Source organism: Rhinolophus ferrumequinum, chromosome 7 (assembly GCF_004115265.2).
Source record: "Rhinolophus ferrumequinum isolate MPI-CBG mRhiFer1 chromosome 7, mRhiFer1_v1.p, whole genome shotgun sequence".
In the NCBI taxonomy this organism is placed as follows: domain Eukaryota; kingdom Metazoa; phylum Chordata; class Mammalia; order Chiroptera; family Rhinolophidae; genus Rhinolophus; species Rhinolophus ferrumequinum.
The window spans coordinates 34,814,191-34,829,126 of NC_046290.1; the positions used below are offsets into that span (position 1 = coordinate 34,814,191).

At 34.4% G+C, this 14,936-nt stretch overlaps 1 protein-coding gene across 3 annotated transcripts in view; it reads right to left on the reverse strand.

Moving 5' to 3' along the window:
* Nucleotides 1-27: 27 nt before the first annotated feature.
* Nucleotides 28-14,936, reverse strand: part of IL6ST (interleukin 6 cytokine family signal transducer) — a 48,437-nt gene continuing 33,528 nt past the window's right edge. For all 3 annotated transcript variants that reach the window (XM_033110204.1, XM_033110205.1, XM_033110206.1), the window contains 7 exons: nt 14,394-14,576; nt 12,160-12,261; nt 11,844-11,990; nt 11,390-11,530; nt 7,632-7,728; nt 3,842-3,923; nt 28-3,019 (listed from right to left, as the gene is read on the reverse strand). In XM_033110204.1, the coding sequence (XP_032966095.1) occupies nt 2,279-3,019; nt 3,842-3,923; nt 7,632-7,728; nt 11,390-11,530; nt 11,844-11,990; nt 12,160-12,261; nt 14,394-14,576 (1,493 nt within the window). In that variant the 3' untranslated portion in view covers nt 28-2,278. The remainder of the gene's footprint in view (nt 3,020-3,841; nt 3,924-7,631; nt 7,729-11,389; nt 11,531-11,843; nt 11,991-12,159; nt 12,262-14,393; nt 14,577-14,936) is intronic.

A 14,936-nucleotide genomic window follows, 5' to 3' on the forward strand; every position in this document is an offset into this window, starting at 1 on the left:
ATTTACATGCATCAAAACTGATTATTCAAGACATGCCTTAGCAAAGTTATTTTGTACTTAAAAAACAATTCATTTCTTTTCTTTTTTGGGGCAAAAATATGTATTACGTGTTAGTGATGAAATTATGTTTATTTCCTGAATAGATTTTTGCACAGTAACCATATCCATTTGTCTGAAGTGATCGTGTGGTGGGGAGGCATTCACTCACAGCACCATGTTCTGTTCAAGTCTCAACAGAGAAATGTGCTTATACTATATCCTTTCTTAAATGACTTTTCATTCTCATTCTCTTATATCACGAGTCCACATTTTCTAACTGACCCCCTCCATGTACAAACTTCACAATATAATGTTCTTCTATCACTGCTGTTTGTTATGAGAAAGTTTACAACTAAACATGATTGCAATAACGTGACTACTTATTTTGAGGAAATGAAACATAAATTTCTTGAGACATTTAACAACATAAATCTAATGCAGCTTTGGACCAGCCTTTGATGCCTAACTTAAATGGTGGTGATGCCATTATTCTGTAGTGTGAGTCTGGGGTCTCTCTGTCCCTACTTGACCTTTCTGTGCCTAATTTTCCTCATATACTTCTAATTCTGTCATTCTATCCATCTCATGTTGGTCTCACCTAAAATATTACTGGATATATAAAAATAAAGCATCTGCTCTGTCTCACAAAGACCATACATATGTAAGAACTCTGAAAAGTATTAGGCAAGAATACAAAGGATGAAGTGTAACAAAAAGTCTAATGTGAACAAAATTCTGATAATGAGTAGAATTCTATTTCAACTGTGAATGTATACCAATTTTTCTTAGCCTTTTATTCTTCATTAACTTCTACAAACTATTGTAAGTTGGCCTGATTTCTGTAACCTAAATGACAGAAAAACAAAACCTGTTTCTCCAAACTTACTTGATAGCAATACTCAGCAACTAATGATTTATGACAATTTTTTCTTATGTACTCAGCTCCTACCCTTAGCCCCTACCTCCTCATCAAATGTTGGGGCTGGGAGGAGGCATCAACGCGAAAGTGGGTTGAGCACTAAACTCTGGAGGACTGGCTCACTTTCCCCGAAAAACAGAACGTGTGGGAAGAGGTTTAAAATATTCCTAAATCACAATGTAGAACTAAGTTCCACCTACCTCAGACTGGCAGATATTAAAATAGTAACTGTGATATTTACTAAGATCAGTATGTAGATTTTTGAGATTGTGTTTTGTTTTGGTGAAAGCTGCCCAAGTCCTCTAACTTAGTTTGCTTCAAACATCTACTAGAAAAAAGAATTTTCAATCTTGGCCTACATAAAAATAAAAACTAAACATATTAAAACACATTTCAAGCTGAAAACATTGTATAAAGTGCTTCATCAACTAAATTCTCTGAACTCTTAACAAGAAGGGTTAATGTTTATATAAAAAATGTTAACAATTTAAGCCTTTATAAATGGCAAAGAACTTTTTAAATGTTTTAGTTTGGCTTTCATTCCTAGCTCTTATCTGGGAACTTGGCTGAATTTGTAAAATGGACCTTCAAAGAGATTGTTAATAATGATAACAAATTTTTGGAAATTTAGATTACTGATTATATTCAAAAATTTATTAATTTGCCAAGTTAAAACTCCAGAGTTTCTCTTCTCCAGTAACTGGCAGCATCATTACCAATGAAAGAAAACTAATATTTTATGTGTTGGTATGAGTACAAATGAGCGCAATTTTTTTTTTTTGGAGGGCGGGGTCAGGCAACAAAAGTTAGGCTCATACATAATAGTTAGGCTGCCTGGACCTCTTTTAAAATTGTCGTCAGCTGATGTAGCATAAATTAGCAAGGTCTAGACCTTGCTCCTCTAATTCTTTATATTATCTTTCCCTAGGGCCACTTTATTTGATGGCTATACGCATTAAAATCAGTATAGCTGTGCTAAGTTTATCACCGCTTATTATTTAAATACACTTTGTTTTTTAGGTAACCGTTTTAGTTTATAAATTTCAGAGAAGCTTTCTGTTTTTCTTCAGTGCAAACATCCTGAAACAGCACAAAGTCATTCAGCTATTCAGAGGAGGAAGTCAGTTTCTGTAGTGCTTAAAGTAGAATCCCAAGTTTTCTGGGATAGAAATAGCCCATGTGGGAGGACAGTACATTCTTGTCCTTAAGGGCAAATGATCATCTTCAGTGAGTGAAGATTATTTTTATCTGAAATTACAGATAAAATATTTTTAGCTTTACTTTACAGGTACTGCTGAAATTTTAACAAGAACTAGTCTTTCACTGAGGCATGTAGCCACCTCGTCTTACAGTCTGTGGTAAGTAACTTTTTGGCATTCCTTCATCAATCACAGCCTCCATCCCAACTGTTTCAAATCTCTCGACTTGTCCCTCAGTACCTGGACCAAAAGCATCTGCTGCAGAAACTTCCTGAAACATTTTCATTTGCCCAGATCCATAGGACTGTGAAATATGATCTGAAATCTGCTGCTGTTTAAGTCTAACAAAATCTTCATCATTGACTGATGAAACTTGCTTTGACCTTTCAAATTGTGAAACATCTGGACTGGTTTCATGTTGACTGCAGTTTTGTTTGAAATACTGTTGCCTGGGCAGAATGACGTCACTGCCATCTACATTATCTACCAGCTGTAGCTCTTCTGGCCGTTCTTCAGAATCCAACAAGGGTTGGGTAGATTCAGATCTTGAGAACACTTGGACTGATGGAACTTGGTGTCTGTAGCCACTATGTACCACAGTGGAATACTGGACAGTGCTTGAAGTGTTTTGTGCAGATTCATTTTCATCACTGCTAGAAATGCTTGGCCTAGAAGATGACATGCATGAAGACCCTCCAATGCCACTGCTGTGTCCTTCAGTACTAATTTTCTCCTTCTTGAATAGGTCCAATGATTTCAGATCTTCTGGAAAAGGCTTTTTGTCATTAGCTTCTATTTCCACAACACTTACGTCAGTGAAATTGCCATCTGAATACATTTGATCTTTTGAATTAAAATTATGCTAAGAAAGAGAGAAAATGGATTATTACCTATGGCATACGTTTATTTAGAAACTCTGAAATACATATGCCAAACGGTAAAGCCAACAGAGCTAATGCATCTCTGAAACTTCTCAATAACTTTTAATGGTGCAGAGATAATCTATATTACCAAATCAGTCAACTACTTGAATCACAGAGATTGTGAAATGATTCTAAGTAGTATGAATAAATCAGGCTGTATTTCCTCAGAATTCTAAATCATACCCTTAATGTGCCATTTTGATAAGCTAATGGTCTATGAATAGTGGTTCTTATTTCATGCTTAGACAAGGTAGCATAGAATTAACTGGACAGAAAAACTAGAAAACATTAAGAAAAAACAAACTCAAATGACTCAAGTTTCATAGAATATATAATATGTAACACATTTTAGTCTGTTAATGTAAAAATTCAAGGATTAGAAGATAATACATACAAATCATACCATCAGTGTTAAAATGCGGTAGACTATAAATTTAATATATCCAATCCAAAATGCATGCCTTACAGAGTTACCACATAACAGTATTAACACTGTTTTCTTTTTTTAACACTAAGTTTTCAATTATGTAGTATCAAGATACTAATAACTGATATTAGTAATATCAAAATAAATATGCTACAATGATAATGAGCTAGAAAACGTACAGGTATTATTTTAAATTTTGATTAAAATTCTCATTTATGCGCTATTTTGTTTTCATTTACTTTTCGATTCAGTCTGATTATCTTTTGGTTGAACTCTACAAATGTATACAAATAGCCATGTGTATTATAAACAAGTCAGAAACATTTTGTCTTACCCTAGGAGGTGTGTGAGGTGACCACTGGGCAATATGACTCTTTGAAGGATCTGGAACATTAGGCCAGATGTGTTTTTTAATTCTGGAGAGGAAAAGAAATATGGCATATGTAGAACCAACCACATGTAATAAACAATGAATAGTCCCTATTTCTAAACATGTTCATCTAAGAATCAAACCAATTAAGTAAAAAAACAATACCTACTGTATCTCAAAGCCAATAAAAAATTACTTTCCTTGTAATCAGTAGAAAACTACTATTTAAAATGCTTAAGGATCTTAATCCTAGTCAAAATGAAAAATTGTTAACAAGGATAAAACTAGTAATCAATGTTCAATTAGAAAAATATCTTAAATTAAATTCTGCAATAAAAACCACTTAAAAACTTTAGCCAGGTCACAAAATGTTGTGGCACACCCTTTTCCAACAAAAAAAGCAAAAATGTTCAATTTCCAACTAAAGGAGTCTAGATAACAAATAAAATTTCACACTGGTACCACATAAAATATAATAAATTTGATTTTTCAAAAGACAGACCAACAATATTGAAAACACCCAATTAATACAGAATATTCTCATCATTAAAAAAAACTTACTTCTGTATGTTTTACTTTACTATAATTTGTAGCCCAAAGTTAGAGATCTATTAGTGTATTTAAGTATATAGGAAGTGAGTCATTTTGAGAATAAGTTCAAACATAAAAATGAAAATGAGTAATAAGATTCTACCAGACCGACTCTCCAGTGGGAACAAGTATAAAATCTGGACCTAATATAAAAAGCAGTAAAGTTAACAACCTAGATGAACAGACCAACTAATCAATGGATGAATTAATTGAAAGACACACATTACCAAAATTAGACTAAAATAACTTCAACAGCCCTATATTTATAAAGAAATTAAACTTTTAATTAAAAATCTTCCCACAAAGAAAACCTCAGGCCCAGATGGCTTCATTTGTGAATTCTATCAAATATTAAGAGGAAGTAATACCAATCCTACACAAAAACTCTCAGAAAATTGAGGAGGTAACATGTCCTCATTAATTTCATGAAGCCATTTTATGGAGCTAATCAGTATTATCTTGATTCAAAACTAGACAAAAACATCACCGGAAAAGGACAGAGCTCATGATGTATCACCCATGAACACAGATGTAAAAATGATTAACACAATGAATCCAGAAAACTCCAATGAATGCAAGGATGGTTTACCATCTGAAAAATCAATGAATAAAATCTACCATATTTATGGAAGAAAGAAAAAAAAAAAAATCACATGATCACCTGAATAGATGGAGAAAAGGCATCTGACAATGTTCAACACCAATTCATGACAAAAACTTTCAGCACAATAGAAATAAATATAAGAGAATTTTTCCAACTTGCGACTAACATCACATGCAATGGTGAAAGACAATACTTTCTCCCCTAAAATCAGGAATAATGAAAAGATGTTGGCCCTCACCACTTCTATTCAACACTGCACTGGAGGTCTTAGCCAGTATAGTAAGAAAAAAAACTAAAGCACAAAGATTGGAACAACCATCTTTACATGCAGGCAGCATGATTATGTATATAAAAAATCCTAAGGAATCCAAAAAGCTATTAAATGAATTTATCAAGGTCTCAGTATACAAGATCAATATATTTTTAAAAAATCAATGGCCCTTCTACATATTAGCAACGAGCTAGAAAATAAAAAAAATTTATGTCCATTTACAGTAGTATAACTTAGGAATAAGTTTAACACTAAGATGTGCAAGACCTCTCCAATGGAAACTACAAAACATTGCAAAAGGAAATCAAAACCCAGATAAGTAGAGAGATTTACTATGTTCATGGGTCAAAAGACTTATGAACATGTGAACTGTTTCAGATTGCATTTTCCCCTAAATTAATCTAGAGACTCAATCAAAATTCTAGCAGGATTTAAAAAAAAATGATATTGGTAAACTGATATTAAAATTTACGCAAAAAGGCAAAGAACTTGGCCAAAATAATTTTGAAAAAGAACATACTGGAGGAATTCCACTACTTGCTCTCAAAACTTACTAGAGAGCCATAATAATCAAGAGCAGTATTGACATAAATAGACATAGAGATCAATGGAACAAAATTGAGAGCCCATAAATAGATCCAAACCTATATGGACAATTGATTGTGACAAAGCACAATCAAGGCAATTGAAAAAAAGATAGTCTTCTCAATAAATGATGCTGGAGGGGCAGCCGAGTGGCTCAGGCTGTCAGAGCGCTGTATGCCTAACGCCAAGGTTGCTGGTTCGATTCCCACACGGACCAGTGAGCTGCGCCCTCTATAGCTAAGACGGTGAAAAACGGCTCGACCTGGAGCTGGGCTGCCATGAGTGGCTGGCGGCCAACATGAGTAGACGGCAGCCTCCGAGAGCTGCCATGAGCCACCGTGGTCGACCAACAGCCGGCGACGGACTGCCTCAGCTGGTGGGGTTGGGGGGTGGGGAAGCGCAATGCTCATACCGGTAATACCAACATGGGCCAGGGAGCTGTGTCCCCCACAACTAGACTGAGAACAACAGCTTGAATCGGAGTTGGGGGGGGGGAGGGAGAAAAGGGGAAGGAAAATAAATGATGCTTGAATGACAAGACATCGATGGGAAAAAATGAACTTTGACCCTGACCTCATGCCATGCACAAAGATTAATTCTAAAGAGCTCATAGACACAGTGCTAAAATGATTCAACTTCTAGAGGAAAACGTAGAACAACATATTTGTGACAACTGGGCTAGGCAAAGATTTCTCAAACAGGACATAGAACACAAGGACTATTAAAAAAACCCGATAAAATGAACTTCATCAAAATTAAAAACTTTTCCTTTTCTAAAGTCACAATTAAGACAACAAAAAGGTAAGCCACAGACCAGAATTTGCAAAACACATATATGACAAAAATTTTGTAACCAGAATACATATATAAATAAGAACTCTTACGGCTCATTATTAACAAGACACACAATTCAATCTAAAAATCACTAAAGGATTTCAAAAGATACACCAAAGAAGAAGATATATAAGAGGCCCATGAAAAGATCCATTACTAGTTCTCAGGGAAATGGAAATTAAAACCACAATGAGAGCACTACACACCCATGAGAAACAATGGCCCTGACAGTATCAAGGGCTGGTGATGATATGGAACAACTGAGACTCTCACATTGCTGGTGAGAATACAAGATAGTACAGCTACATTGAAAACGGTTTGACTGTTTCTTATAAAGTTAAATATGTACTTACCATATGACCCAACAATCCCACTAGTAGGTACTCAAAAAAAATGATAACATATGACCACACAAAGATTTGTATGTGAATGTTCATAGCAACATTATTCATAATAGCCAAAATCAAACAAACAACATGAACTTCCATACACAGATGTATGGAGGAACAAATTTTGACATATCTATACTAGAGAATACTATTCAGCAATAAAAAGAAAAAAATCAGTATATGCAACATGGATGAATCTCAAAAACATGCTATAGGAAGGATGTCATACACAAAAGCACAGTCACAGAGCAGGTACGATTGCCTGGGGTTGAGGGAGAGGATAGACTACAGAACAGAAGGGAGGAGACTTTTTAGGGTGATAAAAATGTTCTCTATATTGATTGTGATGGTAGTAATACATCTGTATAGAGTTACAAAATTCATCAAACTGCACACTTAAAATGTATGAATTTTACTGCATGTAAATTATAGCTCAATAAAGCTGGATAAAAATGCAAAAATATGAATAAGGGTACTTACAGATCTCGTTTATTAAAGCAGAACAATACTCCCAAAAGGGTTGTCAATAGGAATGCTAAGCAAACAGGTACAACTATGGCTTCAATCTCTCCTTGAGCTAAATTAAAAAACAAGACAGGTGTAAGTAGGAAAGTAACTATTGACAGATATGCTACAGAAAAACAATGCAGCTTCCCAACCTGATTACAGGCATACCTCATTTTACTGCGCTTCGCTTTATTGCTCTTTGCAGATACATTTTTTTTTGGAAGACCCTCCACCGGCAAAAAAAATTATGACTCACTGAAGGCTCACTCAGATGACTGTTAGCATTTTTTAGCAATAAATTTTTTTGATTAAGATATGTGCAGTTTCTTTAGGCATCATGCTATTGTGCACTTAAAAGACTACAGGAGAAACATAACTTTCAATATGTACTGAGAAACCAAAAAAATCATGGGACTTCCTTTATTGCGATATTCACTTGACTGCGGTGGAACTGAACCTGCAATTTCTGAGGGATGCCTGTACTATTAAAAAAGATGAAATACCATCCAATTTCTTTTTATAGCGTTTTCAGACTTAAAGGCTGTTTTTCTTTGGTAAATCATGTCCCAGCCACTTATGCCTTTACTCAGTAACCAGGCCCCATAGTAAGCATAAAATACATATACGTATGTTGGTTGGGGGAATAAGATGATTAGTTCAGTTTATTGGATAATCTACCTGGTAAGTTAGAGCTTTCATACTTAACCATTTATTACATTTATGATCTGCACTCAGCAGAATATTAGCAAAAAATTATCTTTGAGTTTTATGAGTACTGGATAGAACTGGAAAAGCGGTAAAATAATCATAATAACTGAACTTCAAATGTAACTTTCTACAGGGAATAAAAATGCAAACTTCAGATAATTTTTGAGTTATTTACTATTTTCAAGAAGATGATTATCTCTCCTATAGGGCTAAGAATTTTAGGAGAATCTTAATAGGCACAGGAATGGCAAAGGAGGAATATTATCATCTAAAAAGCAGTAAGCCTAAGATTCCTAAATACCACATGAATCCCCTATCTGCATTTAAAGGAGGGCTCATTACTAATTGGCATAATTTATATTGGAGATATTTTTTTAATAATTTGCCTTATGGTTGCTTCTGGTTAACTCCTCCAGTCCCCTTTTAATTAGTATTTTACAGGAAAAATGTATGCAAGTAACACTGCAGTCACATGCTATTTACTTAATCTTTCCACCACACATATCTCTTTGTAAGTGACTTTCTATCCTATGAAACCTAACAGAAATCAAGAAATCAGACCAATGCTCAGGAATAAACTATAGGATGGCAAATATTAACTCTTGAATGCTAAGGTTCTCACATATACACCGAAATTCAGGCAGAACCTTCCCTTTATTCCTGCTAAACTTCTGCTTATTTTCATGCCTTGGACCTTTGCGCATGCTGCTCCAAGATGCCTTCTTCCTCCTCTTTCCACATCCTAACTTCAAGACTCAAGTACAGTCTCCTCCACAAAATCTTCTTTGAAAGTGAAACTCCACACCATACTGATATCTTTAAACTCCCAGTCTATTTACTGTCTACATGGCCCAAATGACTCTCCATTTTTTTGTTTACTTATGTCATATTTCAACTAAGCTGTAAGGTCCTTGCGAGCAAAGTCAATGCTACGTGAAGAAGCCGTAATAGATCCATAAAACAACAGAGAAGTCAAGTGAAAAAAGCAGATAATGAAGTAATACTGATAATTATCTAATTTTGGAAAAAATGTATGCATAAAAAGACCAGGATATACAAATTATATTAAGAGATGACTTGGAGGAGGGATTTAGGAGTGACTTTTCTTCCTCTTTGTATTTTACTATATAGTCTGAATTCCCTATATTGAACATTACTTTTATAAACAGGATAATATTTTAAAAGGTTGTTATTTTTATTTTTCTGAAGATCATGGCACAAAGTTTTATTTCAAATATTTATTACATATATATTCTATTAACAGGTCACTACAAATCTTATCCCAGAAACTATATTCATTATTGGCCATCACAGCAAAGTTCTGGATCTTTTATTGTCTATTTTATGTAGTTGCTCATCCATTTACATATTCTCATTTAACAATCATTTAACCAACGAGGAATATGGAGCTAATTATCACTGAGTGTGTTGGTATTTGGCAGTGGGGGTTACAAATATAATTGTAATAAAATAAGGTAATTTCTAGAATGATTCAAAATGTACTACGAACAAGAAAGAATGCTGCTTAAATCTGCTTAAGGAAGGCCAAAGGAAAAGCTAAAACAAACGAAGCTGAGGACCTAACACAGGGCAAAGCACTGGGAAAGACAGAAAAAAATGAGAAGCTTAGGGTGAATGAAAGAGATTATGAAAGGGCATGCACAAGCAATAATTAGAATGTATGATCAACAGGACTTGATACTCAGGTTATGTGAGCCAAAAAAAAAAAAAAAGCTAAAAATTGACTAAAATTGCATCCAAATTTCTGGCTTAGGCCAGAGTTGGATAGTTGTGGCATGGAACAAAGAAAGATAAGTATATATGGAAAAGAACGAGAGGATGGCTGAAGTCATGGACAGGGAGTAGACAGACTGAATTGGCAGATAATAAAATAAGAGTCAAGAACAGGGCTCTGGAGAATACAAACCATTAAAAACAGAACAGAAAAGCAGACCAAAAAGGAAGTAGCTGAGAGGAAGAGACTCAAGAGAGTGCCATTTGAAATACCAAAAAAAAAAAAAAAAAAAAAAGGTTAGAAGAACCAAGGGAAAAGGCAGTTTCAAGGGTGGAGAGGCCAACAGAGTCAAATGCTGAGAAGTGTAGGAAAAAAATATGAAGACTAAAAAGCATCCATTGGCTATGACAACTAAGAGGTCTTCTATAAATGACATCAGAGAGGTTTCAGTGGAATGGTGAATTGGTAGCCTGGTTTCAGCAGGTTAAAGACGGAGCTGGAGGGGGCGGCCGGATGGCTCAGTTAGTTAAGAGCGCGAGCCTTGAATAACAGGGTTGCCGGTTCGATTCCCCAATGGGCCGGTGAGCTATACCCTCCACAACTAGATTGAAAACAATGAGCTGCCGCTGAGCTACTGGAGCGGTGGCCGGATGGCTCAGCGTGAGCTCTCAACAACAAGGTTGCCGGTTCAATTCCCGCATGGGATGGTGGGCTGTACCCCTTGCAACTGAAGATTGAAAACGACTACTGGACTCGGAGCTGAGCTGCGCCCTCCACAACTAGACTGAAGGACAACGACTTGGAGGTGATGGGACCTGGAGAAACACGCTGTTCCCCAATAAAAAAAATTTGTTAAAAAAAGAGACTGAGCTAGAGGTATGCAGGTAGAGTGTGCAAGGGTAGACTAGCCTTCCCAGTAACCTGCCTATAAAAGGAAGGAACAAGAAGGAAAGAGACCACACCCAAGTTTTGCCAGTGGAATAAAATGAACCCATATAGAAAGATACACAAATTCTTTTGGGATTTATTAGGGTATAGGTAGAATCAGTCAGAAACAGTTAAAGAAAACAACAAAAAAGGTGAGGAAAACTATTTTCTATAGTTTAAAGAAAACAATTAAAACCAGATAAACAACACATAAATGTCATAATTTCTGAACACTTCATTTCTATGAATCCAAAGATGTACTTTTAACAAAATTTTAGCATATAAACTAAGTCCATTTTTAGTCTGATTAAATTTTAAGAAGAAAAGGAGAAAAGGAAGACTAAATGTCATTATTTCTTACCAAACTTTGGTGTAGTAAAAGTGAATTCTGGACCATCCATTCCACCTTCGTCTGTGTATGCTGCCATTCGTACCATATACAAAGTGTCACTAGTTAAAGAGGACAGCGTATATTCTGTGTGGGAAGAATCCACATTCACAGCTGGAAGAAATCAATAATTATGCTTTATTCAACTATTCAATGTTTTTGCTTCATATATTTGACATTGTGAAAGTACTAAAAAGAAATAAAAATATATTTGACCAGAAAACAACTTTCATAACTCTGATATAATATCCTTCTTTTATAAGCACAACATAATATTTCTTTAATAGAATCATGAATGCAACCATAAGGTATATTCTCAGGTATCTCTTTTCTGAGGATAATATACTAAGATGTATAAGAAGGTGAGACTTAATATTTGAAAGCTTAAGAAAAAAATAGTCTGATTCTTATTAACTGATAGTTTTACCGGTTTCATTTCCAATGTTGGTTTTATAAAATATTGTGTAATTTCTGATAAATCCATTCTGAACATCAACAGGAAGCTGGTCCCACTCTAAGACAGCTTCATTTTTCCCCACTTTTTTTGTCCGAACAGTAGGTCCTTTGGAAGGTGCTGGAACAGAATAAAGGTATTTGCTAACTGAAAATCATTAGAATTAAGTAAAATTTCATTATCATAAAGTTATTTGAACATAATGAGACATATCCTTATTTAAAAGGAATAAAATGTCTTTTTTAATACAAAGGTCAACATTTTTCAAAGAAAGTGAGTTTGGACTTACGAGCTTGTTTAAGGTATGCCTTTATAGACTGGGGGCTTCCTGGTCCATTGTCATACACTGGAGTAACTGTTATCAAATAACATTTGCTCTCTGCTAGGTTTCCTAAGGTAAGAATAGTAGATTAAGCATTGTTTTTTTCTATAACGAAAAAGCCTAATTCCATTATTTATTTTTACATTATAATTTCATGATCACTAAACTTTCTTTTAAAACTGCAGCTTTTTAAGTAAGCATTGTCTTTTGTGTACTGGATTCAAGCTTAATAAAGTAAAACTGTTTGTGAAAGTAAAAGGTTACTTTTATTGCCAATACAGTGGATAAAAAATTATATTGTCAGTAAAAGCAATGATTGCATTTATATTCAGGATTCATAAAATACTGATCTCAAATTATCCTGGGTCTTACTTTTAGTTTAACAGTTTTTGTAAATCTTACCTAATTCTCTGGTAACTGCCTAATGAGCAAGATTCCACTAAGTAAGAGCTAGAGAAAGTACTAATGGCCCTGCTTTGTCAGGTAACTGGGGAAAAAAGAATTAGTGTTATTTCCCCAGAAAGTAACACAACTTTAAAAGAAAAAATAATCTTGAATACTTATTTATAATCTCTCCAAATTAACAAAGTTTTCTATTCCTTTAGCATACAAATGTTTTCTTTTTATAAAGAATTTTATCTGTCCACATCAGAAAATAAGGTGTTATACTGAAGTTTATACCTTCAACCGTAATTTATATTTCCTTAAGTATTATTCATGAAGTAATATATGCTCCGTTGCTATCTTTTTTTTTTTTAGTTAAAGTTTATTGGGGAGATAATCGTTAGTAGTTACATAAGTTTCAGGTGTACAATTCTGTAATACGTCATCTATATATCACATTGTATGTTCATCACCCAGAGTCAGTTCTCCTTCCATCACCATATATTTGATGCCATTTACCCTCACTTACCACCCTCCTCCCTTACCCTCTGGTAACCATTAAACTATTATTGTCTGTGCCTGAGTTTTTGTTTCTTTGTTTGTCTTGTTCCTTTGTTGTTTTCAGTTTTATATACCACATATCAGTGAAATCATAGGGTTCTTGACTTTTTCTCCGTTGCCATCTTAAACAGAGTAATTTCACCTTTTCTTGATAACTCAATATTACCAATAAATGATTTTTTTATATTCTGCTGTAATACAGTGACGTTACCAGGGCTACTGATCCCTGTGCAACCTGAAGGTCTCCAGAGCCTATGCTGGGTTTTGTTAAAAAGCTGCTACTGTCTAGTTATTACCAATCTGTCTCCTCTCTAGCTTCACCATGCTTTTAATTTGATAAGGTTGATAAACTAGACAGCTGAGTTTATTAGTTAATTATAAAATTTATTATAAAATTGTAGTAAATAGTAGGTTTATTAGTTAATTATAAAATTTATTATAAAATTGTAGTAAATAGTAGGTTTATTATTTAATTATAAAATTTATTATAAAATTGTAGTAAATAGTAGGTTAATGAGGGCCAAACACTCTATTTTATGAATAAAGCTTACAAACTTTACTTTGTTGGTATGGCATGTATGTCTGCTTAGAGCTTTTCTCTGATTATTCACATTATTCATAGCTGAATTCTATTTATCCTTCTTTACTGAAAAAACATACATAAGCTGAGTGTTTTTGTTTTCTTTTTAAAGCTGTTATAACACTTTAAAGCCACCTAATAAGTAGTACCTTAAAACACAGAGCAATCCATTTTGGAGCTCTATGATATCATTACTTCCTGTCCTTAATTAGTATTTCCAGTGAAAATACACAAGGAAATCTGAGTTCTAGGTATGTTTCCCCCATTCGACAGCTGTGAGAAGTTAGCAAGTCATCCAGATGCTGTAGGAAAAGTATTTTCTCACTGAAGGACAAGACAGTTAAATCGGATACAGAGACCATACAACTAGTTAGCAGGAAAGGTTATATTTCTCTCATAGTTTACAGTTTTACGATCAAAACAATACTGGAGTATACAGAGAATATAGTAATACCCTACTTTGTCCATAAACAGATCCTGCAGTTCACAGAGGTTAAGTGTGACTTGCTGAATCACATATCTAGTAAACTAGATGTACTAGTAACTATGATAAACTGGAAGTCTTTTCAATGGACCATAATGCCTATAAAGCAGGAGAGAAGACTCTGTCTAAAGAAGACTCTGTCTAAAGAGTTAAAAAAAAGTGTATCAATTTAAATATTTAAGTTAGGTATACCTCTTAAATAGGTGCGATGTACATTACCATCTTCTTGTTGCCAGTCTGGGACGCAGGGTGATTTATCTGATAACACACACCACTCAAGTATGTACTTGTTTACGGGTTCATTTGGAGCAGTCCATTCTACCCAAAGCATGTTATCTTTGGGAAATGCTTTAAGATCCGTTACGGGGCGAGCAGCTTTAAAACAAAGTTTGAATATCAATATGAAAAATATCATTTAAAAATTTGAAATTGTGATATTTTACATTCATTTTCATAACCATGTGAGCTATCTTGCTATCAGTTTTTGTAGCATATACTGGGGGAGCCAAAAAAATGTATACACATTTTAAGAGATGTTATCTATGCTCAAGCAGTAGTTCGCCATAATCAGAAGTGTCTGGACGCTGATGGTAACCCCTTTGGGCACCTCTTGTAATTGCAGAAGTCAAACGTGACTTGTATTCATCTTTTGTTATCGGTATATATTGAGTATTGCAATTTTAATCCAGTTTTCCTTTCTAAAACGTGTATACCTTTTTTTGGCACCCTCTGTAT